This window comes from Xenopus laevis, chromosome 2S, assembly GCF_017654675.1.
Source record: "Xenopus laevis strain J_2021 chromosome 2S, Xenopus_laevis_v10.1, whole genome shotgun sequence".
Classification (NCBI taxonomy): domain Eukaryota; kingdom Metazoa; phylum Chordata; class Amphibia; order Anura; family Pipidae; genus Xenopus; species Xenopus laevis.
Genome location: NC_054374.1, coordinates 67,030,490 through 67,055,250, shown reverse-complemented (window position 1 = coordinate 67,055,250; position 24,761 = coordinate 67,030,490). Strand labels below are relative to the sequence as shown.

The 24,761-nt window shown below is 39.9% G+C and overlaps 2 protein-coding genes across 5 annotated transcripts; one reads left to right on the top strand and one right to left on the bottom strand.

Annotated features, from left to right (window-relative positions):
• Positions 1 to 2,140: 2,140 nt before the first annotated feature.
• Positions 2,141 to 13,698, top strand: ubxn11.S (UBX domain protein 11 S homeolog). 4 transcript variants are annotated; one of them, XM_041583905.1, is made up of 14 exons: positions 2,141 to 2,608; positions 4,927 to 4,967; positions 5,667 to 5,759; positions 5,894 to 5,994; positions 7,380 to 7,437; positions 7,514 to 7,593; positions 7,678 to 7,765; positions 10,054 to 10,271; positions 10,354 to 10,431; positions 10,513 to 10,627; positions 10,706 to 10,809; positions 10,886 to 10,953; positions 13,148 to 13,273; positions 13,356 to 13,698. In XM_041583905.1, exons 1-14 carry the CDS (start codon positions 2,367 to 2,369, stop codon positions 13,516 to 13,518), a joined length of 1,575 nt encoding a protein of 524 aa, XP_041439839.1. In that variant the 5' UTR covers positions 2,141 to 2,366; the 3' UTR covers positions 13,519 to 13,698. The 4 variants fall into 4 exon arrangements, with proteins under 4 accessions (XP_041439839.1, XP_041439840.1, XP_041439841.1 ...); XM_041583906.1 differs by having other exon boundaries at positions 2,143 to 2,608; positions 13,359 to 13,698; XM_041583907.1 differs by lacking the exon at positions 2,141 to 2,608 and adding an exon at positions 2,614 to 2,681.
• A 982-nt stretch (positions 13,699 to 14,680) lies between these two features.
• On the bottom strand, positions 14,681 to 19,576 carry sh3bgrl3.S (SH3 domain binding glutamate-rich protein like 3 S homeolog). The gene is given in 3 exon segments (NM_001091137.1): positions 14,681 to 15,122; positions 16,303 to 16,470; positions 19,512 to 19,576. Coding segments are annotated over 3 exon segments (282 nt in total). The 5' UTR covers positions 19,557 to 19,576; the 3' UTR covers positions 14,681 to 15,053.
• Positions 19,577 to 24,761: the final 5,185 nt, after the last annotated feature.

Below are 24,761 nucleotides of genomic sequence, written 5' to 3'. Positions count from 1 at the left end.
CATGAATATTGCCATCAAACTGCTTGCAAAAATTTTAGCAGACCGCCTAAGCAGATTCCTCCCTGATCTGATCGAGCTGGACCAAACGTGCTTTACTCCTAGACGACAAGCTACAGATAACATTAGAAGAACCATACATCTAATAGATATAGTGCATAATACAAAACAACAAGGGGTGCTGCTGTCAATCAATATTCATAAAGCCTTTGACTCCATATCATGGAACTACTTATATTTCATACTGGATAAATGGGGCATTGCTCCCCACTTTATCATGATCTTGAAAACATTAGATTACTTCCCTATGGCAATACCCAAGTGGGGATCATATATAGCAGATCCCATCTCCCATATTATTTGTCTTAGCCATAGAGGCCCTAGCTGAACTTATCAGACAAGACAGTTATATTTTAGGTACTCCGCTAAAACGCCACATTCATAAACAAGGATTGTATGCTGATGACATTCGGATGACTATAACTAAACCACTTACCTCACGACCCAACATAATCCATCTCTTAGATAAATTTGGGAAAATATTGGGACTAACAATAAATCATACTAAATCAGAAGCCCTTACTATATCACTACCCCAACCTATAGTCAAATTACTACAACTAAATTTTGATTTCAAATGGCAGGAAACAACGATCCATTATTTGGGAATTGATATTCCCTGGGATACTACTACATTATATCAACATAATTATCCCCAGTTTTGGAGAAGGCAGGTGAGACCTTGTGACAATGGTCAAAGATGGATCTCTTGTGGTTCGGGAAGATATATGCCTTTAAGATGTCTCTTAACTAAACTGCTATACTATTTTAGGGCATTGCCAATCCCCATTCCTGACCATGATCTTCAAGCCATGCAGAGAAAGGTATTTCAATTTATTTGCGCCAATAAACATCTCAGAATCATTTGGTCCTGTGCATAGACAAACCATTTACAGGACCAAATGCCAAGGGGGCCTAAGTGTTCCAAATGTATTCTACTATTATATAGAAGCACAATTGATGCCCCTTATACACATGCATGCATCCACACCGCCTAAGTGGGTAACGATGCTTAAACACCAATTACTACCAGTCTGCAATATCATACTAAAAGTTAAAGGTGTACCCCTTTAAAGGGCACCTGTTGCCAAATCATAGTTAGGGTTGCCACCTGGCCAGTTTTTTATGGGCCTGGCCGGTAAAAACGATGGTTGATCCAAATGTTATTAATAGGGAAAAATGATAAATATATAGGGAGGCCGGTATTTTTTTCCCAGAAAAGGTGGTAACCCTAATCATAGTGGTCAATTTTTCACTACTAGACACCAGTTGTTATATAATGCATTGCCTGTGGATTACTTGGATAGGGTGGAGTAAGCAAATCCCTTGGAAGACAACTGTTCAACCTAAGTGGCAACATATAGGGGACATATAGCATAAATTGTCACAATGCATCAAAATAATGTAAAGTAGAAGAAATAGTTTTTATTTTAACACATTTTGGGTCAAAAACTTCTGTATTAGCTTGATGGGGATTGTCCTGAAAGCTTGTGTCCCAGTTTTCTGCAATTAAATGTGGTAAAGGCAGTTGCTGCCGTTTGTTGGCTCTTCCCTGTATAATTGCCATTTATATGAAAACATATGGTTTGATTGTACCCAGTTACTCAATGGCAGAGTTTGTAGAAGCATGTGCTATAGCAGCCCTCATTACTTTTGTGTACATACCCCTGGCTGATAATCAGTATAAAGGGCTGAGAAATGGTTCCCTTAACTCATAAGATGTTTACACAAAGGGTTGCCACCTTTTCAGGAAAAAAATACCTGCCTTCCTATATATTTATCTCTTTTCCCTATTAATAACATTGGGATCCACCATCATTTTTATCGGCCAGGCTGGTAAAATACTGGCCAGGTGGCAACCCTAAGTACACATGAAGTTCAGATTCTTCATTTTTGTAATGCTTTTGTGTGTTTGGCTGTACTGTGTATTTTCCAGCACTCCCTCAGCCCATCAGACTTTGATTAGCCATGATCAGATTGTCTTTTTGTTTACAGTAATCTTCTTTTAGGTTTTCACAGACAAAGAAAACGTGTCCAGAAAAATAAATAATAGATATAACAAAGCAGAGATCCACAGAAATGATAAACCATTGTGTGCTATTTTCAGTACTATTATTGGACCAGAATGTAAAAGAAACTGAATGATTTCAAACAAAAAACAGGAAATGAAAACGTGTATATGGGAGGAGCGCCACCTGCTGGTCAGAATTAGAGTTTGGATTCCAGACTATTACTAATAGCCAATCAGAATAGAGTTAGCGTTGCCTAGCGACTCACACCAAACAATATGGAGCGCCATTGAGTGCAGCATGAGCAGCCCTTTGATTACTTTGGGAAAAGCCCGTAAACCCAGGATATCGGTGGAACAGCAGAGTTATAGCGGGAGGCAGAAGCGGTCGCACGAAACTCCACTGGCGGCTCACTGTGAGGATGGAGGCAGAAGTTCTCCGGCTCTGGACGCAACAAGGGAAACTGCGATACACTTGGCAGGGCAATTGTCGAGACCTCCGATTAGACCGACGAACCAGTTACCTGCTCTTGAATCCCCTGGGTAACTAGTAACACAGAGCTATGCAATCACTGAAACCACTTTTAGGACATCCTCAGCACTGTAACTGCACCCGGTATGTTCCTCACAGTGCCGCGCAATGCAGGCTGGGAGCTCCAGGCAACACGCCTGGCCACGTCGCCCCCCCCGCGGAAACGAGGATGCGCGTGCACAAATGCGCTGGGAGGCCTGAGCCAATATGGCCCTTGTTCCTTAGCTGTCCTTCTCCGTCCTGGCCGCATATCTTGCTCACAACTCCTCCTGTCACGTTGGTCAGCCTTCACGTCAAAAAGTTTTCCTACTCTATTCATTTCCTCCATCCCCTCTTCCCTCAGCTGTCCTCCCTCATCCTTAACCCCATCACCACTCCTATAATATCTATCTTCTCCCTTTGCCATGATTCACCAGCCTTGCCAGTAAATTCCTCAGCGTTCATCTAATCCAGTGATCCCCAACCAGTGGCTCAAGAGCTACATGTTGCTCCCTGTCCCCAACCCCTTGGATGTTGCTCTCAGTGGCCTCCAAGCAGGTGCTAATTTTCAAATTCCAAGTAGGCAAGTTTTGGTTGCATAAAAATAGGTTTATGGCCAAAGAGAGCATCCTGTTGGTTGCCAATCCACATAGAGGCTACCAAATAGCCAATTACAGCCCTTATTTGGCACCACCAGGAACTTTTTTCATGCTTGTGTGGCTCTCCAACTCTTTTTTACATATGAGTGTGGCTCACCAGGTGAAAAAAAAAGGTTGGGGATGCCTGATCTAAGCTATATTTCTGTCTTTCGCACCAAGTAAAAATGGGTTTCAATGGATGCTGACAAAATAAGGTGATATGGTTAGGAAATATAGGGAAGATGAGATGAATGAGGGCGCAAGGCTGAGCATAAGCACCCTGGCTCAACATAAGGTTGATGAATAAATGGGTCAAGGCTGAGGGAGGAGGATGGAGGTTTGAAGAAGGAGAGATATGAAAAGAGTATGGAGGGGAAAGGAAGGAGGACCGAGAACTGAAACTAAAGTTGCATCGTGAGGAAACTTCAGACGACTTTGGAAAACAAAGCACTCCGAGTGCCATCTCTGAGGCTTTTCAGGGAAATTAGCTGCTGGGCAACTAATCTCCCCGGAATCTTAGCGTGTGGCACCACCCTTAAGGAGAGCGCATACCTGAGAGCAAGTCTCCTGAGGATGTCCAAAAATGGTTTCTGTACAGTCTAGTTGAACAACCTCTGTAGAGCTACCGTATATACTCGTGTATAAGCCGACCCGCGTATAAGCCGAGGTACCTAATTTTACCTATGAAAACCAGAAAAACTTATTGACTCGCGTATAAGCCTAGACACAAGTCAGAAAAGTCTCAGAAATATCAAACAGTCTCTGGCAGGCCTGCAGGGAAAAAAGTTGTTTTAAATTCAGTTTCCTTTTTTGCATGCACAACTCAGACTGAGGAAAAAAAGTTTTAAGCATCCTGGTGCATAAATTACAAGAAATGAGCAAACACCAATTTTCCAATGTTTGAGCAAAAGGGGAAATGATAGGCTCCCAGAAAAAAAGCAATTGCTAAAGGCCATAATGAACAGCACCAGGAGAGGGCACTCACCAGCATTGTAGTGTGTAATATAATACATGTATATTCTCCAGCAACAAAACTGGACTGGCAGAAGAGACAGGAAGAAGAGACTACTCATCCGCACAACTTGCCCAGCGAATGCAGCCAGCCAGGATCCACCCCACCACACCAGTCCAGCAGTACCGCTCCCTCTCTGACGCGTCACGCACGCACCTCTCTCTTCCCCTATGTGAAGGTCGCATTGGACGCCAGCCAGTTTGTGACATCATCAGGCACAGACGCGTGTCGCACACTGAAAACATGTGCAGGACGCCGCGCAAACAACCACCGGGCCCGGAGCACAGCAGAGTCAGGGAGCAGCTTCTGCCAGGCAGTTCAGTACTAGCCAGCCCAGGAGCTCAGGTAGAGTAGGTGGCAGCGCTGCGGGGCCCATTGCTGTGGAAGAAGCGAGCGCAAAACCGGAGCTCTGGCAAAAAATAGATTGGTGTGTGGTTGAGGGGGCCCACAAGGACTGGGGGCCCACCGGGATTTTTCCCGGTGGGCCAGTCCGACACTGCATGTGGGATTCATAAGCTGACCCGCGTATAAGCCGAGGTAGGATTTTCAAGCACATTTTGGGTGCTGAAAATCTCGGCTTATACGCGAGTATATACGGTACTCTTCTTAAACAAATCTATCTACTGTTCTCTTTGTTCATGTTTACATATCTTCTCCCCTCCAAGCAAATGCATCTTTTACTACTTTTATTTCCTTTTAGAAGACGAGCTGCACCTTTCAAGCCCATGGCACATTACACAGGTGAGTCATTTTCATGATACCCATTAACTGTGCATATTTTTTTTAATGTTAAAGGAAAACTATACCCCCAAAATGAATACTTAGTTTATATCAAATTAAGTGGCATATTAAAGAATCTTGTCATACCGATATATATATTTAAGTAAATATTGACCTTTTACATCTCTTGCCTTGATTTCATGATGGTCTGTGTGCTGCCTCAGAGATCACCTGACCAGAAATAACACAGCTCTAACTGTAACAGGAAGAAGTGTGGAAGCAAAAGTCAGAACTCTGTCTGTTAATTGGCTCATGTGACCTAGCATGTATAGTTTGTTTGGTATGCTTGTGTATAATCGTATAATCCCAGGGGGCTGTCCTTATTTTTTAAAATGCCAATTTTCTATTTATGATTACCCAATGGCACATACTACTAAAAAAGTGTATTATTATGAAAATGGTTTATTTACATGAAATGTTATTTATAAACTACATATATTTATCTATTATTATTATTCTTGTTAATTCTTGTGTTCTTTATTCCAATAAGATGACAAAGTAAATGAAAGTACTTGCATCTGTGAAACATGTAGAAACAGTAGAGCCACAATTATATGTAGCGATAAAAGGCATCTTAATAACCCTTAACTCTCAGAATTTGTTTTAGGTACTCAGTTTATCCTTCAAGGGATTTCACTAATATATGTTTGTTTGTTGCAGAAGAAGAGCTGGCATTACTTGGGGGTCTCTCATCAAATACCACAGCACCTATAAACAAAGTGAATTACTCCCTTGTTGAGAAAGTTGTACAGGGTCAGTCTCAGTTTCCTTTGGTCTAATGGACTTTTTTGTTACTGATTGGCTGAGGCAATGCTTTATTGTACCTGTATGTTTTCAGCAAAGATGTAGCAAAAGGTTTAGAGCTGAACATTGTGATGTGGTTTCAGGTTCTGCTCCCAGTGACTTTGACCTGTTAAATTCTACAATGAAACGTTTAGGAGATCTGGAAAGGAAGGTGTGGGCCCAGGAACAAGAGCTACAGCTGAAGGTCAGCACTGAGAAACGTAACATAGTTTTTTATTATGCCCTTCATTTTTTTAGTATAGTGGCTTGACAATCTTCCACACATACTGCTTCATTATAACACTTCTCAATTATCATGTTCAGTCATAGTGGTCATTTTTATACTACTAGACACCAGTTGTTATATAATACAATGACTGTGGATTACTTGGATGGGGTGTGGTCAGCAAATCCCTTGGAAAACGACTGTCCAATTTAAGGGCAAGCAGACAGATGTTCACCTCCAAACATATTTAAAAAACCCCAGCATGATCACAATCCTCACCGACCTCTATGACATCATTGTTTCACCAATAGTGAAATAGTGAATAAATGGCCCACAGTATGGAAAACCTTTGAGAGGATCTCATCCAGACTTAGGGTAAGGTCACACCGGGAGATTCGGGGAGATTTAGTCGCCCGGCGACTAATCGCCTCTTCTTATGGGCGACTATCTCCTCAAACTGCTTTCCCACTGGCTATAATGAAAAATCACCAGCGGGATGCCACTTGCTGCACTTCGTTTTCCAAAGTCGCCCAAAGTTGCCTCACGGGGTAACTTCGGGCGCCTTCGGAAAACGAATCGCCGCAACTGCCATGCTGCAGGATTTTATTTAATTGTAGCAGGCGGAAGACATGGGGAAGCAGTTCGGGGAGATTGTTGCCCAGAAGAAGAGGCGATTAGTTGCCGGGCGACTAACTCTCCCCGAATCTCCCCATGTGACCTTACCCTTAGGGTCTGTGTTGAATAGCTCTTCTCTAGATAAAGGGTTTTATTTTCTTAATTGGATCTCAAAGTTTAAATCTAAAGCTGGCCATAGACATGCAGATTTTAGCCTTGTATCCAACAAACGATTGGACAATGCAATCTTCTTATCTGCCACTAACCATTCAGTTTAAATAAAGTAGTAAATGAACAAATTAGATGACAACAATTGCATGAAACTTATGTCTGACAAATAGTAGTGACAGTCACCCATCGATATTGTCAGATAGGCAATACATGCAGAGAAATTAACATTAGCCAACAGAAATCTTTTAACCTGTTCCACCGACTAAACTACCGATCACCATGTTACAAAAAATGTCCACACATGGTCTGAAAATCATACAAAACTTCCATTCGTACGACTTTATCTTTGTGTCTATGGCCAGCTTTATACTATTGAAAAACTGTTCACACTGGGTTAGTGAACTTTAGTAACTTATCACAGAGGATCAATGAATTAGGCAGTTATTCACCCTAGAAGATGGGCTGCTTTTATATACTTTTATAAATGCTGAAAAAAATGTGCCTTTCTGTCTATATCTATCTATATCCGTATTATGATCCTCTGTGTAAACATAACATCAATAACCTTGCTGCCACAGGATCAGGAAATCAGAGGCCTAGAGAAGAAAATTGTGAGACTGCAGCAGCTACATTCAGGTTTGTTAATGGAAGGTAATGCATGACCACTGAATGATATAGTTAGAGTTTCTTTACACTCTATTTTTACATGCAGGGAATGCCACAAGTGGAAAGAGAGAACAAGAACTGGAACAACAGTGTAACAAACTAAAAAAACAAATCCGTGAGATGGAGGTGAGTGTATTGTGTGCCATATTTTTGTAATGTAATGCTGTGTAACAAGTGAGACCCAGAAATGTTTTTTTTTTCTATTCATAGAGTTTCCTTGGTGATTATGGACTGGTTTGGGTTGGGGAAAATAATGCAGATGTCTCACCTGCTTCCACTGCCAGGACACAAAGCCCAGGTAAATGTAGATGGTAGCATTTCCTTTGTAAATAATCTCCGTGGAAGCAGAGGATAAAAGCATGCTATCAGAAGCTACTATTAGTTATTTGGACATACGCAGACCTTTCTTTACCAAATGGACTAGGGCCAATTCTGCAGACTTTCTTTAGTCTAAACCGTGCAGGTTAAGATGCCAGTGTAGAAGCTCTATTCAAAAACAATTGCCTGTCCTCAGCCTGTCCTGTATGTCACATATACAGTAGGTCAAATTTGTGCCACAAGAAGGTTCAATGTATCGCCTAGCTATTAGTCTTATTCATCTCTTGGCTTCTGATTTATAATATACCACTATTGAAATTAGTAGCAATGGTTGACCTTGCTTTTAGAACCTTATTTAGTTGTATGGCTTCATTGAATTTAACCTTAAAGGAGAACTAAAAACTATATACATCCAAACTGAAGTTACACATAGTACACCACATATAGCCATGTAGTGTCCGTGAGCTTCAAGTTAACCAGTTCAGAGCTAGATAATAAATTAGAAAATTAAGATTTAACTTTTAATGATGTTACTCCTTAAAAAAATATACTCACGCTTCCATATACAATTACAGAACTACTCACTCCTCTCTATCCCAGAGAGTGGGACTGTGTCTCTAAAACACACATTTAATTAAAACTACAGACAAGATAAAGTGGATTGGTGGTAGTGGGTAACCATTATTTTAAGTTACAATAAAGGTTGTTTGATGACTGCCGAGCAAGGACAATTATCCCATAGATTTTCGATGATATTGAAGTCGGGGGACTTCCATTCCAGAATACTGTACTTCTCTCTCTGCATAAATGCCTTTGTAGATTTCGAAGTGTGTGTTAGGGTCATTGTCCAATGAATATCCAACCCCTGCATAACTTCAACTTTATGACTGATGCTTGAACATTATCCTGTAGAATTTGTTGATATTGGGTTGAATTCACCTGACCCTCTACTTTAACAAAGGCCCCAGTACCTGAACTAGCCACACAGACCCACAGTAGGTGACACTAGGCAGCAGGTGTTTTTCTTGTAATGTGGTGTTCTTCTTTCGCCATGAGCTTTTTGTTATAACTTAACTTTTGTCTCATCAGTCAAAAGCACTTTGTTCCAAAATGACTGTGGCTTGTCTAAATGAGCGTTTGTGGTCTGAGTGCAGAAAGGGCTTCTCATCACCCTGCCATACAGATGTTCTTTGTGCAAATTGTGCTGAATTGTAGAACGATGTACAGATACACCATCTGCAGCAAGATGTTCTTGCAGGTCTTTGGAGGTGATCTTTGGATTGTCTGTAATCATTCTTACAATCCTCCGCATATGCTGCTCCTGTATTTTTCTTGGCCTGCCAGACCCGGGCTTTACAGGAACTGTGCCTGTGGCCTTCCATTTCCTGATTACATTCCTTACAGTTGAAACTGAAACCTCTGAGATAGGTTTATTTAGCCTTTCCCTAAACCATGGTACTTTTGAGAATTGCTTTAAAGATCCCATGCTGTCACCCTTCAGAGGAAAGTTGAACAGAAGAACAACTTGCAATTGGCCACCTTAAATACCTTTTCTCATGATTGGACACACCTGCCTATGAAGATCAAGACTCAACAAGCTGATGCAACCAATTTCATGTTGCCAGTAATCAGTATTGAGCAGTTACATGCATTCAAATTAGCAAAATTACAAGGGTACCCACATTTTTGCACAGCCAGTTTTTCACATTTGATTTAATTTCATACAACTGAATACTGCTTCACTAAAAATCTTTTTCAGAAAACACCCCAGTACTGGGAAATGAAAGACATACCACTATCTTTTTTGTTAAATTATTATGCAGGCTGAGAGGGGTAACCAAACTTTTTCATATGACTGTATATGACTCTGTAACCAAAGGAATGGACATGAGAGCTAAATAAGAATAAATCTTTAAGATAATAAAATATGTTAAAAAAAACACATTATTTCCATTTCCAGCTGTTGAACGTGCCATAAAAAGTTGAGCTTTGTAGATAGACATTGCAAATCCAAGATGCATGAGTATCACTATAGGTTTACTATATTGTTTTTTATACACTAGAGATATGGTACAGGTATAGGATATATTATCCAGAATGCTTGGGATCTGAGGTTTTCCAGATAGGAAAGGATCTTTCAGTAATTTAGATCATACCTTAAGTCTGCTGAAAATCATTTAAATATTAAATCAAATAGCTTGCTTTATTCTTCTATTAAATAAAAGAGTAATATGAACATTTGTTAACAATGTTTTTTAATCTCCACAGTCCCTACATCACTTACCTCTTTCCAACCAGACTTTGATCGAGTCCTGGAAAACTTAAGAGATTTGAATGTGCTTGGAGGTGAGGGAGAATCCCATATTAAGTACCAAAAGGGAGGGGCCCGTTTTAAAGCACCCGAGTCTGTCCCACTCACTCTGTATAAAAATGGAATTATTCTGTTCCAAGGACCCTTTCGATCCTATCAGGAGAAATCCACACAGGTGAGCTTAATGGAGACAGAGGTATGTAAGGAGAGAATGGAGATTTTCGTGGTACAATAATTTGTCCTTAATTGTGTTACAGTTATGTATGAGAGATATAATGGATGGCTATTTTCCCTCTGAACTTCAGAATCGATTTCCTGATGGTGTCACATTTCAGGTAAGAGATGAGCTGAAGGATACACATTCTATCCACATAGGTCAAAACATGAACTCTTTAAAAGTGTATTTGCCTTTGCAGGTCACAGACAACCGTAACGTAGTTTTCCAGGAGCAGAGCCGATGGGATGATTTTCCTGGTTCTGGTCAGACTGTTGGGAGCTCAGGAAATAACATACAAACTAGCAAAAAGCCAGGTAAGTGCTCTCTGTAAAGATAAGGCAAGTTGTATGGCCTTTTAGAATATTGTCATTGTACATTTTGCCAATAAACAGGGTTGCAGCTCTCCACTGACCAGTTTTTGAATAGACTGCCTAAATCTGTGGTTCGTGGGGGAAGAATTGTAGACATACGAGGTGCTGTCAAAGACACTCTGCAGGTTTGTGCATGACCATGGGAACGGGGGTGGTTTGGAGGAAATTCGTCAGATACTTAGCTCTTGTTGTTTTTCTAAGGGGTCAGAAGAAAATGAGATGCCAAAAGAGATCCTAGTTGAATCCCCCCAGCTATCAAAAGAGCAGAGGTACAGATAGTAAAATGTATTCCACTGATTTAAATGGGGGTACAGTCATCGCATGCAGTTGTGTTCAGAGTAATAGCAATGTGTTTAAAAAAGTGAATAAAGCTCAAATTCCTTATAACCGCTTTTATTTCCATACACACAAATGCATTGGGAACACTGCACAGTCTTTTCGAAATCAAAACATGAAGAAGAATATATCAAATTTGTTATTCCTTTACAGAAAGTGAAGAAATCTGTTCCAAAAAATAGCTGTGTCTGCATTCTTCTTTATAAACTCAAACATTCACTGGATATAAACTAAATAATATTTCAAAATTGTGCTTTCCTTTGAATCACTGAACTTATATTCAGTTGTATAACCAGTGTTTCTGAGAACTGCTGCACATCTGTGTTACATCTGTGTTACATGGAGTCGACAAACTTCTTGTCAGCTGTTACTTTCCACAATTCTTCTGCATTTCTTGGTTTTGCCTCAGAAACAGCATTTTTGATGTCACCTTACAAGTTTTCCATTGGATTAAGGTCCAGGGATTGGGCTCGTCACTCCATAACATCAATCTTGTTGGTCTGAAACCAAAATGTTGCTTGTTTACTGGTGTGTTTGGGGTCGTTGTCTTGTTGAAAGTCCCATTTCAAGGGCATTTCCTCTTCATAAGGCAACATGACCTCCAAGTATTTTGATGTATTGAAACTGATCCATGATCCCTGGTATGTGATTTAGGCTCAACACCATAGTATGAGAAACATCCCCATATCATGATGCTTGTGCCACCATGCTTCACTGTCTTCACAGTGTACTGTGGCTTGAATTCAGTGTTTGGGGGTCGTCTAACAAACTGTCTGTGGCCCCTAGACCCAAAAAGTCTTTGCCATTTTGATTATTCATCTATCACTTTGAATGGCAGTTTTCCGTTTTCTTCCACGTCTTTTAGGTTTTAGTTGCCATTTTAAAGCACTTGAAATCATTTTAGCTGAGCAGCCTATCATTTTCTGCGCTTCTTTATGTCTTCCCCTCTCCAATCAACTTTCTTCCTTAAAGAGAAAGAAACCCTTTTGCAAAAAACCCCGTACCCCCCACCCCACATAGAGCCCTCTCCCTCCTCCCCCCAGGCTAACTACTAGGGATGCACCGAACTCAGGATTCGGTGCAGGATTCGGATTCGGCCGAATCCTTTTGCCCGGCCAAACCGAATCAGCATATGCAAATTAGGTGCGGGGAGGGACATTTCGTGAAAACAAGGAAGTAAAAAAACAAGGAAGTAAAAAATATTTTCCCCTTCCCAACCCTAATTTGCATATGCAAATTAGGGTTCGGTATTCGGCCAAATCTTTTGCGAAGGATTCGGGGGTTCGGCCAAATCCAAAATAGTGGATTCGGTGCATCCCTACTAACTATTCCGCCCGGGGAAATGCCCCATACTCCATACTTACCCTCGGATTTCCGTGCAATTCTGCGCATGCGCAGTTGTCACAGTCATCTTACCGAGGACGCGGAAGATGGATGTGTGGAACTCCGCTGGAAGAATCTGCGACGAGGGGTAAGTATGGAGTATGGGGCATTTCCCCGGGGGGTAGTTAACCTGGGGGGGGAGGGGGTCTACATGGGTTGGGGGGTATGGGGTTTTTTGCAAAAGGGTTTCCTTTTCCTTTAAATAAGTGCCGTAACTGACACCTGTTTTTTGACGGAACGAATGACCTCACTAATTGAACTCCACACTGCTATTATTTGGAACAAGTTCTAATTTTGAACGCTGCTACTGTATTCTTTTGAACAAGCCTCAATTCTGTTACACAGAATCAGCAGCATGCATGTCATGACTGTTGGTGTTCTATTACTCTACTACACCTACTATTAAATTATTTGCCATTTACAAATATAATTTCTACCAAAAACAGTGATTGATCAGGTTAGTGATGTCAGACTGCTGCTATTCTGAACACAACTGAAAATACTTTGCTGTTTTGGGTTTTAATCCTGTTTTTTTCTTTTTTTGTTTGGTTTTTTTTTTTACTTTGTCTTACAAAAATGCCTCTTCCATTATGAATGGAATTTGAAGTGCTTATAGCAGGCCACATATGGACTTATAACAGCTTATAAAGGACTGTTGCTTTTGCTGAGCCTTGAGACAGTGTTGTTGTCTCTGTCACAGCAATTAAGAATTAAAGTCTAAATATTTGTACCTGTATATTTTAGCACACAGAAGAACATTGCAGTGTCAACTTTAAGGATCAGGTCCGTGTCTGGTGAAAAAACCTATAAAGTGCGAATGTTGTCTTCAGAAACCCTTGCTGACCTGCGAAATTACCTGTCCATTTGCAGGTATTTTTTTTAAAAAATTTTTAAAAAATACTTTAACATATTTAGTTTGTGTAGCTTGTTTCTTATTATTTATTTTTGTCAGCAGGGCCCCTGATCTCTCCTCCTACAACATAATCAGCCCTTTCCCTTATTGTGTGTATGAAGATGATACTTCTACCCTGGAAGAGATTGGCCTTGTCCCCAATGCTTTTCTAGTTCTCAGAGCAAGAAGTGGGGAAGGAGCACAAAAGCAATCACAAAAATAGCACACCTCTGAGAAAAAGACTTTTGTTTTTGAATCTAAAGAACCAACCAAAACTGAAGACAGTCATCTTTTATCTCTTCCCTAGGACAGTTCGACTTCAACTTTACAACATGCAATTATATATAATATAATTCTACAGATATACATGACCATAAAGGAACAATAAACCAATACTTACACAGTTCTTTTTTTATCATTGTGGGGATAAAATTATGTTCTACTATGAGTAAAACTTGATACTTGGGAGATAACACTATAAACACAACAAACATTCTCATGAGCACTATGATGTTTTAACCATACAAACGCACCATAACAGCACTTCACATTTTCTGCTATTTACAGTAATGATTTGTTTACACAAGAAAAAAAGCAAAATTATTGTATATTATCCTATACTTTTTTCAGGCTTTTAAACAGAAAATTATGGTGCCTGTGGGGTTGTGTGACCCTGGACCCTGGATGGAAAATTATTGGTTCTGACTGCAGCCTGCCAAAAGGAATTAACAGGGTGCCACAGCTTGCAACTCCACTCCCTGCTTTTCTGGAGCTAAATAAAGTTAACCACTTGTTTGGCCCCTCGTAAGATTCTGCCCATGGGTCAATCAGTTGGAGTACCATATTGATCAGCCCATGTTTGGGCTCATGGCACACAAACCCATCTAACAAGCCTTTCATTAGTTTTAATGGAAACTGAAGACAAAGAAAGACTTCTCAGTAAAGGTGGCAATTCACGGAGAGATCAGCTCGTTTGGCAATGTCGCCAAATGAGCGGATCTCTCCCCGATATGCCCATCATGAGGGATCCTAACGATGGCTAACGGGCAGTCGTATCGCGGGACCGCATCAACAAACAGATGAGACCGCGATCCGACAGGATTTTTAGTTTTGTCCGTTCGACATCGGGCCGACTTTCGGCCAGATATCGATCGGGGCAGCCCGTCGGAGGGCCCCATACACGGCCAATAAGCCACCTTAAGATCTGGTTGCTTTTCTTCCAGCTGAGAAACACAGTTGAAAAATATGTACCTCATAAAAAGTGCAAATCTACTGTCCAGTATTAAATCTTATGGTCCATGTTCTCAACCTCTATGTACCACCTACACACATCTGCTGATTATTCATTGTATACAAGAGTAAAAATCATAGACAATTCAGAGTAATTTAGTTTGGAACAGATATGTTTTTATTTTTTAAATGAAAACAATGTGAACAGCTTTACTGATGTGCTGGAAGACATTCTCCCTTTCTTTTTGGCAGGAAAAACACGGAATGAGTTAAGAAGGCATAAACAATAACGTTTTTTAAGATCCCTTAACTGCCAGCAGGGGGGAGTGGTTTTGCAAAAGACAGAATAACAGTGTGGGTTCTTCCAGTATCCCAGGAATGAATGAGGTGCAAGAATGTGAGATTTCGGAATGTAGAGGAAAAGACGGAATGAATAACCTGTTTCAATTTTACACCTTTATGGGTGAAAAAAGCAGGGGGTGGGCCTAAATGCACAGATGTAAAAAAGAAGGTTCTGCATCAGAGAATCTAATCTTTTAGCTTCAGGAACTGGCTCAATATATCATTTTCGACTGCAGCTGAAAACTCTTCATAGTCCTGAAATAAAGAAAAGAGATGATGAGAGCACAGGGGAGGATAGAGAGTAAATCAAGACATGTCATATTAAGTATACAACCTCATAATATAAACAGAATAATGACGTGCATCATCATATATTTTATTCTACATTTAATTTACAAAACCTAACAGTACAGCATACCCTAAAATTATTACCAAGGTTTTGGCATTTAGTTTTACTTGCCCAGAGCCTTTTTCTCATTATACTATATACTATATATTTTTTTAATCAGAAAAAGACTCTGGGCAAGTAAAACTAAATGCCAAAATGTTTGTAAATGAAATGTATGATTGTGCACTTCATTGTTCTTTGTTCTGTTTACATTTAATTTACAAAACCTAACAGTACAACATACCCTAAACTGATTAAGTAGTGATGTGCGGGTCGGGATTTCCCCGTCCCGCAACCATCCCTAACCCACACTTCCTTAGCCCGCGCCCGTCCGCATCCGGGTTCCTTTTTTAGACCCGAGCCGCCCCGCCGATGATGTCACAAAAGGGGTGGGGCTTTAAAAGAAGAACTCAGAAGCCGGCATTTGAAGGTGGCGGGCGGGGAGAGCAGGATACCCGCGGGCATCGGGCCGGCCCGCACATCACTATTACCAACATTTTGGCATTTAGTTTTACTTGCCCAGAACCTTTTTCTCATTAAAAAAATATAGTATACTTCAAGTTAAAAAATATCTGTCTATAAACACGGCAGTTAGTTATCTAGTAGAGACTCTTCCAGGTCGTAAAAAAATGTTTAGGCTAATGTCGATTATCATATTTTTTTGCCAGCAGAGATACTCCACTGCTGCTGTTTCAGCAGCCTGTCAGTGCAAACATGGGCAGATTTCAGCCTGAAAAATGCACAATTGTGAGGCTAAAATGTATACCCATGTGAACACTAATGTCTGCCAATACTACTGGAACACAGGGTGTCAGTGTTGCATTTGTGTTGGCTGAAAAGCATAGGTAGACATACACCACATGATATTAGCCTAAAAAGCCTATGGCTATGGATGTGCCTCAAACTGTCCATAATCTTCTTAACAGTGGTCAAGGGTCAGATGGTTACAAGTCTTTAGAAAGTGGTGTAGTTGTTTCAGGCATCTCAAGATAGGAAATATACTTGCTGCGAGATTAGCTTATGGCTTCAAAATGGGGACACACTTACCCCGCAATACAGGTCATTACTGAAGATCTGAGGTGGAATGGCTTTGGGGTTCCCACACTTCTCCCTCATTTCTGTTCTGACACTGTCATCTACAGAGATATCCACTCTCTCATATTCAATGCATTTGCTATCCAGGATGCGCATCAGCTCACTTTGTTTAGACTTTATCTAAAGATTAGGTTGGACAGTAAAAACAGACATTAAGATAAGGCAAAACACATACATTGGTAGTTGTAAAATTGCTGCTTTAAAATAATGACAACATAGAACAATGTTTTGAACAAAGTAATGGCAACATAATTGCAGAAAGATGATTATACAAGGAAGTGCGAATAAAATGCAGTCACAGAAACGAGTGATTGTGATTGAGGAAGTTCTGGAGAAGGAAGTTGTCGACAGGATGAACGGTTAATGTTTTATGGCCCCCCCCCCTGTGCTTTAGGGGTATTTTTAAAAAAATTTCTTTCAGAGTGGGTAAGAAATATTATATAAATGCAGTTTAAAATTAGTGCTGAGGGTGTACAGAAATGAGAACAACTGAATAAGTGAGGCGTGTTTGCAAAAAGATTTCACAAGTGCTGGCAAGCTGCAGGAAACGCCCACACACACCAAGGCTATGCAAACAACGGAAGCATTGGGGAAGTAAAAAAAGCAGAAATGCATACACATTATAAGAGGAAGTCTGTGTTATAAATGTTTTATAAAATGGATGCACGTTTTGCTGGAGAACTAGTTCATGTTGACGAGTTTCTGAGTTAAGCTAATGCTGGCATGGGTATTTTTCTAGCTGAAATAAAGACACAGGGCGGTACTGGACACTATTAGTGGTTTTCCACCATCACTATTTTTCTGCACACACGGAGTATGACATGATTCTTAGGGCAGGGCACACAGATTCAGGGAGATTTAGTTGCCTGGTAACTAATTTCCTCTTCTGTGGGGCGACAATCTTCCCGAATTGCCTTCCCCCTGCTATAATGAGAAATGAGAGTTGCCTCACGAGGAAACTTCGGGCGACTTCGGAAATCGAAGCGCCGCAAGTGCATTGGCGCAGGCGATTTTTCATTTTAGCAGGCGGAAGGCAGTTCGGGGAGATTGTCGCCATGAAGAAGAGGCGATTTGTCGCCAGGCGACTAAATCTCCCCAAATCTGCCTGTGTGCCCCTGCCCTTAGAATGCGCAAATTAAACAGATACCAGCATTTGAAATAATATTAATCATGTATTTGCTGTGGAGATTTAAACAAGCCTCTTGACATGAGGGCTGTCCAAAAAGTTATAGGAAATAACAAAACACCAAAACTAGGCAGCTTGTTTTTATGCATTATTGAGTTCCAACAAAAACTCCAGTTTTATTACCCCTGCAGGCTAATTTACGTCAATTTGTCTGCATACATTTTAGCGGTAAAAAATGTTTACATATTGTCAGCAAGTGATGGATGCCCTTTAAAGAATACAAATTCCTATACACATACCATTTTAACTAGGGATGCACCGAATCCACTATTTTGGATTCGGCCGAGCCCCCGAATCCTTCGCGAAAGATTTGGCGAATACTGAACCGAATCCTAATTTGCATATGCAAATTAGGGGTTGGAAGGGGAAAAAAAATTTGACTTCCTTGTTTTGTGACAAAAAGTCATGCGATTTCCCTCCCCGTCCCTAATTTGCATATGCAAATTAGGATTTGGATTCGGTTCAGCCGGCCAGAAGGATTCGGCCGAATCCGCATCCTGCTGAAAAAGGCAGAAGCCCGAACCGAATCCTGGAATCGGTGCATCCCTAATTTTAACACATGTAATTAATGTGCTGATATCAAAATACTTTAAAAAATATATAACACAATTAAGCACAACAATTACATATTGGACCAATCACAAGACAAGGCTGATGGTGCTGTAACAAATCAAAAGGAGTTGGCAGATATAGGGCAGTTGTTACTCTCCCCTAATAAATGTACTTCCCTTTTGAGTAATGATGCCTTTTCTACCTGCTAATAGTTTTCCAACATTAGAATTAACACCATTTCCCATAATTAATTATTAAGAACCCAGTGCAAATCTGAATGTAGTTTTGAAGGCAAGAAGTCCAAATCAGTATTCTTTGGCTGACAACTAAATAAGTGTAACAATGAGTTTTAAGGGGCGGTTCACTTTTAAAGGTAACTTTTATTATGATATAGAATGGCCGATTCTCAGCAACCTTTCAATTGGTTTTAATTATTTTTTTTTTATATAGTTTTATAGTTATTTGCCTTTTCCTTCTGACTCTTTACAGCTTTCAAATGGGCGTCGCTGACTCCCTTCTAAAAAAAAATAAATGCTCTGCAAGGCTACAAATGCATTGTTACTTTTTATTGCTGATCCTTCTATTCAGGCCTCTTCTATTCATATTCCAGTCTCTTATTCAAATCAATGCATGGTTGCTAGGGTAATTTGGACCCTAGTTACCAGATTGCTTAAGATGCAAATTGAAGAGCTGCTGAATAAAAAGCTAAATAACTCAAAAACCTTCAATAAGAAAAAAAAATCAAAACCAATTGCAAATTGTCGCAGAATATCACTCTCTATACCATACTAAAAGTTATCTCAAAGGTGAACCACCCCTTTAATGATGATATAGAACGATGGACTGCTGGGCCTGTGGTTGGACATCTCTTTATTGTAAGTCTTTTATACTGTATGCGTTTGGATTAAAGCTCCCTGGAATACCAGACACAGGCTGAATTTCCCTGCATTTTATCTATGCAAGTCTTTCAATATTCAAAATGATGTGGACACTATACACTGTGTTTTAGTACAAGTTACCATTATTTAGATATATTCTCCAGGGGCATTTTGCTGCTGGTTCCATGTGTGTGTGAATATAAGTTAGCACTGTGCTATAATATATATTATATATATATCTATAATAATAATAATAATAATATATATCATTTAAATGCCCCCAGGAATTGCTTCTAAGTTATAGGAAACTGTAATTAATAAAGCACAATTAAAAATCACCAGACATGTACAATATTTCCCTGGGCGTTATTCTTTTTCCCCAATAATGAGACTAATTGTGGCATTCATGAATTAGGGCGGGGGAGCAAGTCGTGCAGCTAACCAATATAGGAAAAAGCAGTCAAACCCTGTATGTTTAATACACTGTGCACACACGAGCCATAGTAGCGCATCTTCTGACAATGCTTTTTAACATGAAATCTCACCTCCCGAGATCCGGTCACCGACGTGAAATACACTTTCACCACCATCCTTAATTCCAGACGTGATATTACTCTGCAGCGGTACTTCCGGCCTCTCCCACCATGTGATAGGCAGGGAACCAATCAGAAAACAATACATCGCACTTTATCTACAGTCGCCTCATCCTAGCCTCACAGGCTTTTGTGTAGTCTATCTTAGTTTATGCCTAGCGGCCACTTAGGTATTAGCCGTATATTTCCCGTCTGTATGTAAATGACACTCACTCTATATGGCTTTAGCGATTTAAACAATATTGTGGGCGCCTCCTGGCGTTGTTTGTTAGAGGTAATACAACTAGCAAGCGGTTCTAGTCTGCACTAAAGGTGTGAAATCAACAGAGAGAGAGTCTGATAACATTTGGTTCATCAATGGTTGAGACTGCAGGTTACAGAAGTAAATTGGACCCTGGTTCCTGGCAAACAGCAGGAAACACTGTTCAAACATATTTGTAACTTTATGTCCAAAAGCTGTAATAATAGTGAATAACATTAGATCTGTAGCTGGAGGATAGAAGATATCAAAACCAGAGCATTGACCACGAGCAGCTGCATTAGACTATTGTCCTGGTTGCTTCTGTTACTTACTGTTCATATTTAAACATGACGTTTTTAAAAACAATTGTTTTCATTGGATTTTAACAGTACCTGGATTATACACTTGCTGTGAAAGATCTTGATGTTATTGGATCAGGTAAAGGGACAGTTAGGGGCACATTTACTCTAGTGCTCTAGAGAAGGAATAGAATTAAAAAAACCTTGAATTTCGAAGTGTTTTTTTGGCTACTTCGACCTTCGACTACGACTTCAAATCGAACTAAAAATCGTTAGACTATTCGACCATTCGATAGTCGAAGTACTGTCTCTTTAAAAAAAACTTTGACCCCCTACTTCGCCACCTAATATCTACCGAGCATCAATGTTAGCCTATAGGGAAGGTCCCCATATGCTTTGCAAGCTTTTTTTGATCGAAGATATTTTGTTCGATGGATTAATCGTTCGAATTGCGCTAAATCCTTCGACTTCGATATTCGAAGGATTTAACTTCGGCAGTCGAATATCGAGGGTTACTTAGGGTCGATATTCGACCCTAAGTAAATTTGCCCCTTAGTATACACCTAAAAACAAAAAAAAAAATCCATTTTGTTGAAAATGCTTTCTGCCTACTCTAATTAGAAAAAAAACCCTGGGTAAATAGACAGACTGTGCAAAATAAAAAAAATTCCAATTTAGTTAGGCAAAAATGTAATGTATAACGGCTGGAGTGACTGGATGTGTAACACAATAGCCAGAACACTACTTCTTGATTTTGAGCTCTCTAACTCTGTGTTAGTCAGCGACTTTATAGGAAAACTATACTTCACAACCCCAAACAATGTAGGTCTCTATAAAAAGATGTGGCATAAAACAGCTCATATGTAAAACCCTCCTTCATGTAAATAAACCACTTTCATAATAATATAATTTTCGAATAGTATGTGCCATTGGGTAATCATAAATAGAAAATTGGCATTTTAAAAAATAAGGGCCACCCTCTGGGATCGTACAATTCACTGTGCACACAAACTTACCAAACAAACCATACTTATTAGGTCACATGAGCCAATTAACAGATACAGTTACACCTGGTCAGGTGATCTGAGGCAGCACACAGACCATCACAAAATGAGGGTTCAAGGCAAGAGATGTAAAAGGGCAATATTTATTTAAATATATAGACCAGTTTGGTAAGATTCTTTAATATGCCACTGTAAACTGTTTTCTTAAGTGTTCATTTTGGCATTGTAGTTTTCCTTTAAGGGGTACCAAATGGGACATAACTATTCAGTGAGTTTGCAATAGATCCTTAGCATGCAGCTCAGATTCAGAAGCAACAGATATGACCCATGTGCCCCCCCCTCAAGTCACTGATTGGTTACTGCCTGGTAACCAATCAATGGAAACCAAGAGAGCTGCAAAGCAGGAAGTAGTGTTCTGGCTATTATGTTAGACATCTAGTCACTCCAATCTTTATACATTACATTTTTGGCTAACTACGTATATTAGAAGCATTTTTTATGTTGCACAGCCTATTTACTCCGTTTTTATTTTTATACTGAACAATTCCTTTAAGGCTTGATGCCCCCCCCCCCCCCCCCCGTAACAGTGGCCTTGTTCCTTCTTAGTTCCTGCTGAGGTGCCCAACCCTCTCCTCAGTCTCCTACATCAAACATCCATAAAACTAATTTGTTTACATTTAGTCATGTTATTCTGTAAGAGGCAGAAATCTAAATCCAGTGTATCACAGCAGCTGGGGTGCCTCACCACAAGTTCATAGAGATAAGACAGGACTGACACGTCTCATCACCCACAGCTCAACAGGAGTTTTGGGAAATGGAATCCAACAACATACATACTTACACACTCACACTATAGACAGTAGAGTTAATGTTAATAAAATTAACTTTAATAAAAATTATTTCATAGATAACTTTGCTGTGGGTGTATTTTATGTGTGTCTTTCATTGTTCTCTCTCTTTCATACACATGAAGAAAACTGACCTGAGACTTAAGGTATATGGGGCTGGATTCTAGGGAGGTTGAGGATCCAACATCTGGATATTCTCTGGCCCAAAACTGACCAGAGAGCAAGTGATGATGCACCTGATAAGGTCAGGAGCAGTGCTGATGGTAGGGGTATACACAAGAGGCATGTGAGTGGGTGTGGAGGCTGTGTGCTTGTGGGGGGTCACATGATCTGTCAGCTTCCCTCTGCAGCTGATAGGTGAAGTTGAAAGGCTCATTTCAAATTGTCCCTTCCCTACTTTGAACAGAACAGGGTGGAAGGTGGGTGCGACTTTTGTTACTGACTGATTAGAAGGAGCAGAGATAAGACACTGCTCTGAAACTGCTTGCCCTCCATCACACAACAATACACTGTATTCAGTCCCACTGATGAAAATGGCAGTCAAAGGAGGAGATTTTTCTTTCATTGTATAAGTAATGGCGTATTTAGTCTACATTGCAATATCGTTTGGAACAATTAAACATCCCAGAAACATTCTCCCTTAACAAAGATCTATTATAAAAGCTGTAAATATCTTTCATTTTCACTGAAATGAAACACTTTTAGATGCTTTGCCTTTAAGTTAAAATCCAATCATTACAAGTTCCTGCTTGTGTTTTTGGCACAAAAGCTTAAGAAAACATTTTATAATGCTTCTTGTGAGCAGATGCCTGTTGGGCTTATCAGAAACATTCTGATGTACTGGATTTTGTGGGTTCAGTCATATGTTGAAACAATCAACTAGGATATCATAAGTGTTCTGAGCAAAGCAATAAGAAGAGCCCACACAAAAACTCCCCCAGAATTACCCTACTCCCCTGAAGCCCTGTAAATAAAATTCCCTCACTCCACAACCATGGGCTCCTCTATGTAATTGTGAGGAACTGAAAATTAATCTAATAGGTACCTACAAAGCAGGGAAAAGCTTCAAAGATTTGCAAAACATTTCCAGCCGACAATTTCCACTGTCCGTGAAATCATATAAAAAGTTAAAGGGGTTCTTCATCTTAACTTTTAGTATCTTATAGAATGGGGAATTCTAAGCAACTTTTCAATTGGTCTTCATTTTTTCCTTTTTAATAGTTTGAGTTATTTGCCTAATTCTGAATATTTGACAGTTCAAATAAGGGTCACCGACACCATCTAAAAACAAATGCAATGCAAGGCTACACATCTATTATTATTGCTACTTTATATTACTCATCTTTCTATTCAGGCCCTCTGCAATTCATATTTGAGTCTCTCCTTCAAAGCAACGCATAGTTGTTAGGACCCTAGCAACCTGACTGCTTAAATTGCAAATTGAAGAGTTGCTGAATAAAAAGGTAAATAACTCAAAAACCACTAATAAAAAAAAATATGAAAACCAACTGCAATTTGTCTCAGAATATCACTCTCTACAGCATACTAAAAGTTAACGCAAAGGTGAATAATTCCTTTAAGGGGAACTATGAAGTCAAGGCAAGATCCCCAAAAAAAACCAAAAAAAAAAACAAAAACCTTTGGAGACAACTGCTTGTATTCTGGCCAGAAAGGCAAAAGCAACCCCTCATATGTTTGCAAAGCACCCACAGGAAGGTTTGGCTGATACAGAAGTGATGTTGCAGAGCTCCACAATCCCAGAATTAGAAGTGATCTGCAAGGAAAAGCAGCCAAAGATGACTGCAACAAGAATATGAAAGACTCTCAGCTGAATATCAAAGTCATTTTCCAGCTATAATATAATAGGTAATAGGTGTATTTTTTTCTTAATGGCAAGGTACCTAAAGGTGTGTTATTTGATCGAAAACCAGTCTGACAAGTTTCGAGCTTTTACAATCTGTGTTCAGGGAACAAGTTAGAGCCACATTTCTGATGAGGTGAAAATTACCCAACAGGCACAATGTTCCTAAAGCTATTGCATCTGAGGCTAATTGCATTGTATACTATTTCTTCAACAATGAAAAAAAGCACCTGAAATAGACTATTATTTTGGTTAGAAAAAACCCAACATACTATTCTTCGACTTCAGTTTATTCTTAGCGCCCCCATTTTCTAAACGCTTCCCCTTATAGTTTTAGGGGTACAACACCCAAACACTCCTTCACCCAATAGCGGACCAGACTGTGCTTTTCTATGTGATCTCGCCATCTATATTTTTGGGGCGGCACTCCAAACACCCACATTTTTCCAATGACAGGGAAGATTTTCAAACTGCTGCCACTCTAACAGCTTTGAAGCGGCACTCAACAAACGTACATAGTCATGGGGGCCAACCCAAATGAAAAGACAATATTGGTTGATGAGTACTGGGGTGTTTTCTGAACAAAGATTTTTAGTGAAGCAGTATTCACTTGTATCAAATGTGAAAAACTGGCTGTGCAAAACTTTGGGTACCCTTATAATTTTGATTTTGAAATTTGAATGCATGCTCAATACTGATCACTGGCAACACCAAATTGGTTGGATTAGCCTTGAACTTGTAGCCTTGTAGGTGTGTCCAATCATGAGAAAAGGGATTTAAGGTGGCCAATTGCAAGTTGTGCTTCCGTTTGACTCTCCTCTGAAGAGTGACCGCATGGGATCCTCAAAGCAACTCTCAAAAGATCTGAAAACAAAGATTGTTCAGTATCATAGAGCATCAGAGTATCATAAAAGCTATCTCAGAGGTTTAAACTGTCAGTTTCAACTGT

Bases quoted from the DNA above. Each gene is read 5' to 3' on its own strand.
- ubxn11.S (XM_041583905.1), top strand. From the start codon at position 2,367: ATGAGCAGCCCTTTGATTACTTTGGGAAAAGCCCGTAAACCCAGGATA. The intron at 4,968-5,666 runs GTGAGTCATTTT...TGTTTGTTGCAG, and splicing joins GCCCATGGCACATTACACAG to AAGAAGAGCTGGCATTACTT. The intron at 10,272-10,353 runs GTGAGCTTAATG...ATTGTGTTACAG, and splicing joins ATCAGGAGAAATCCACACAG to TTATGTATGAGAGATATAAT.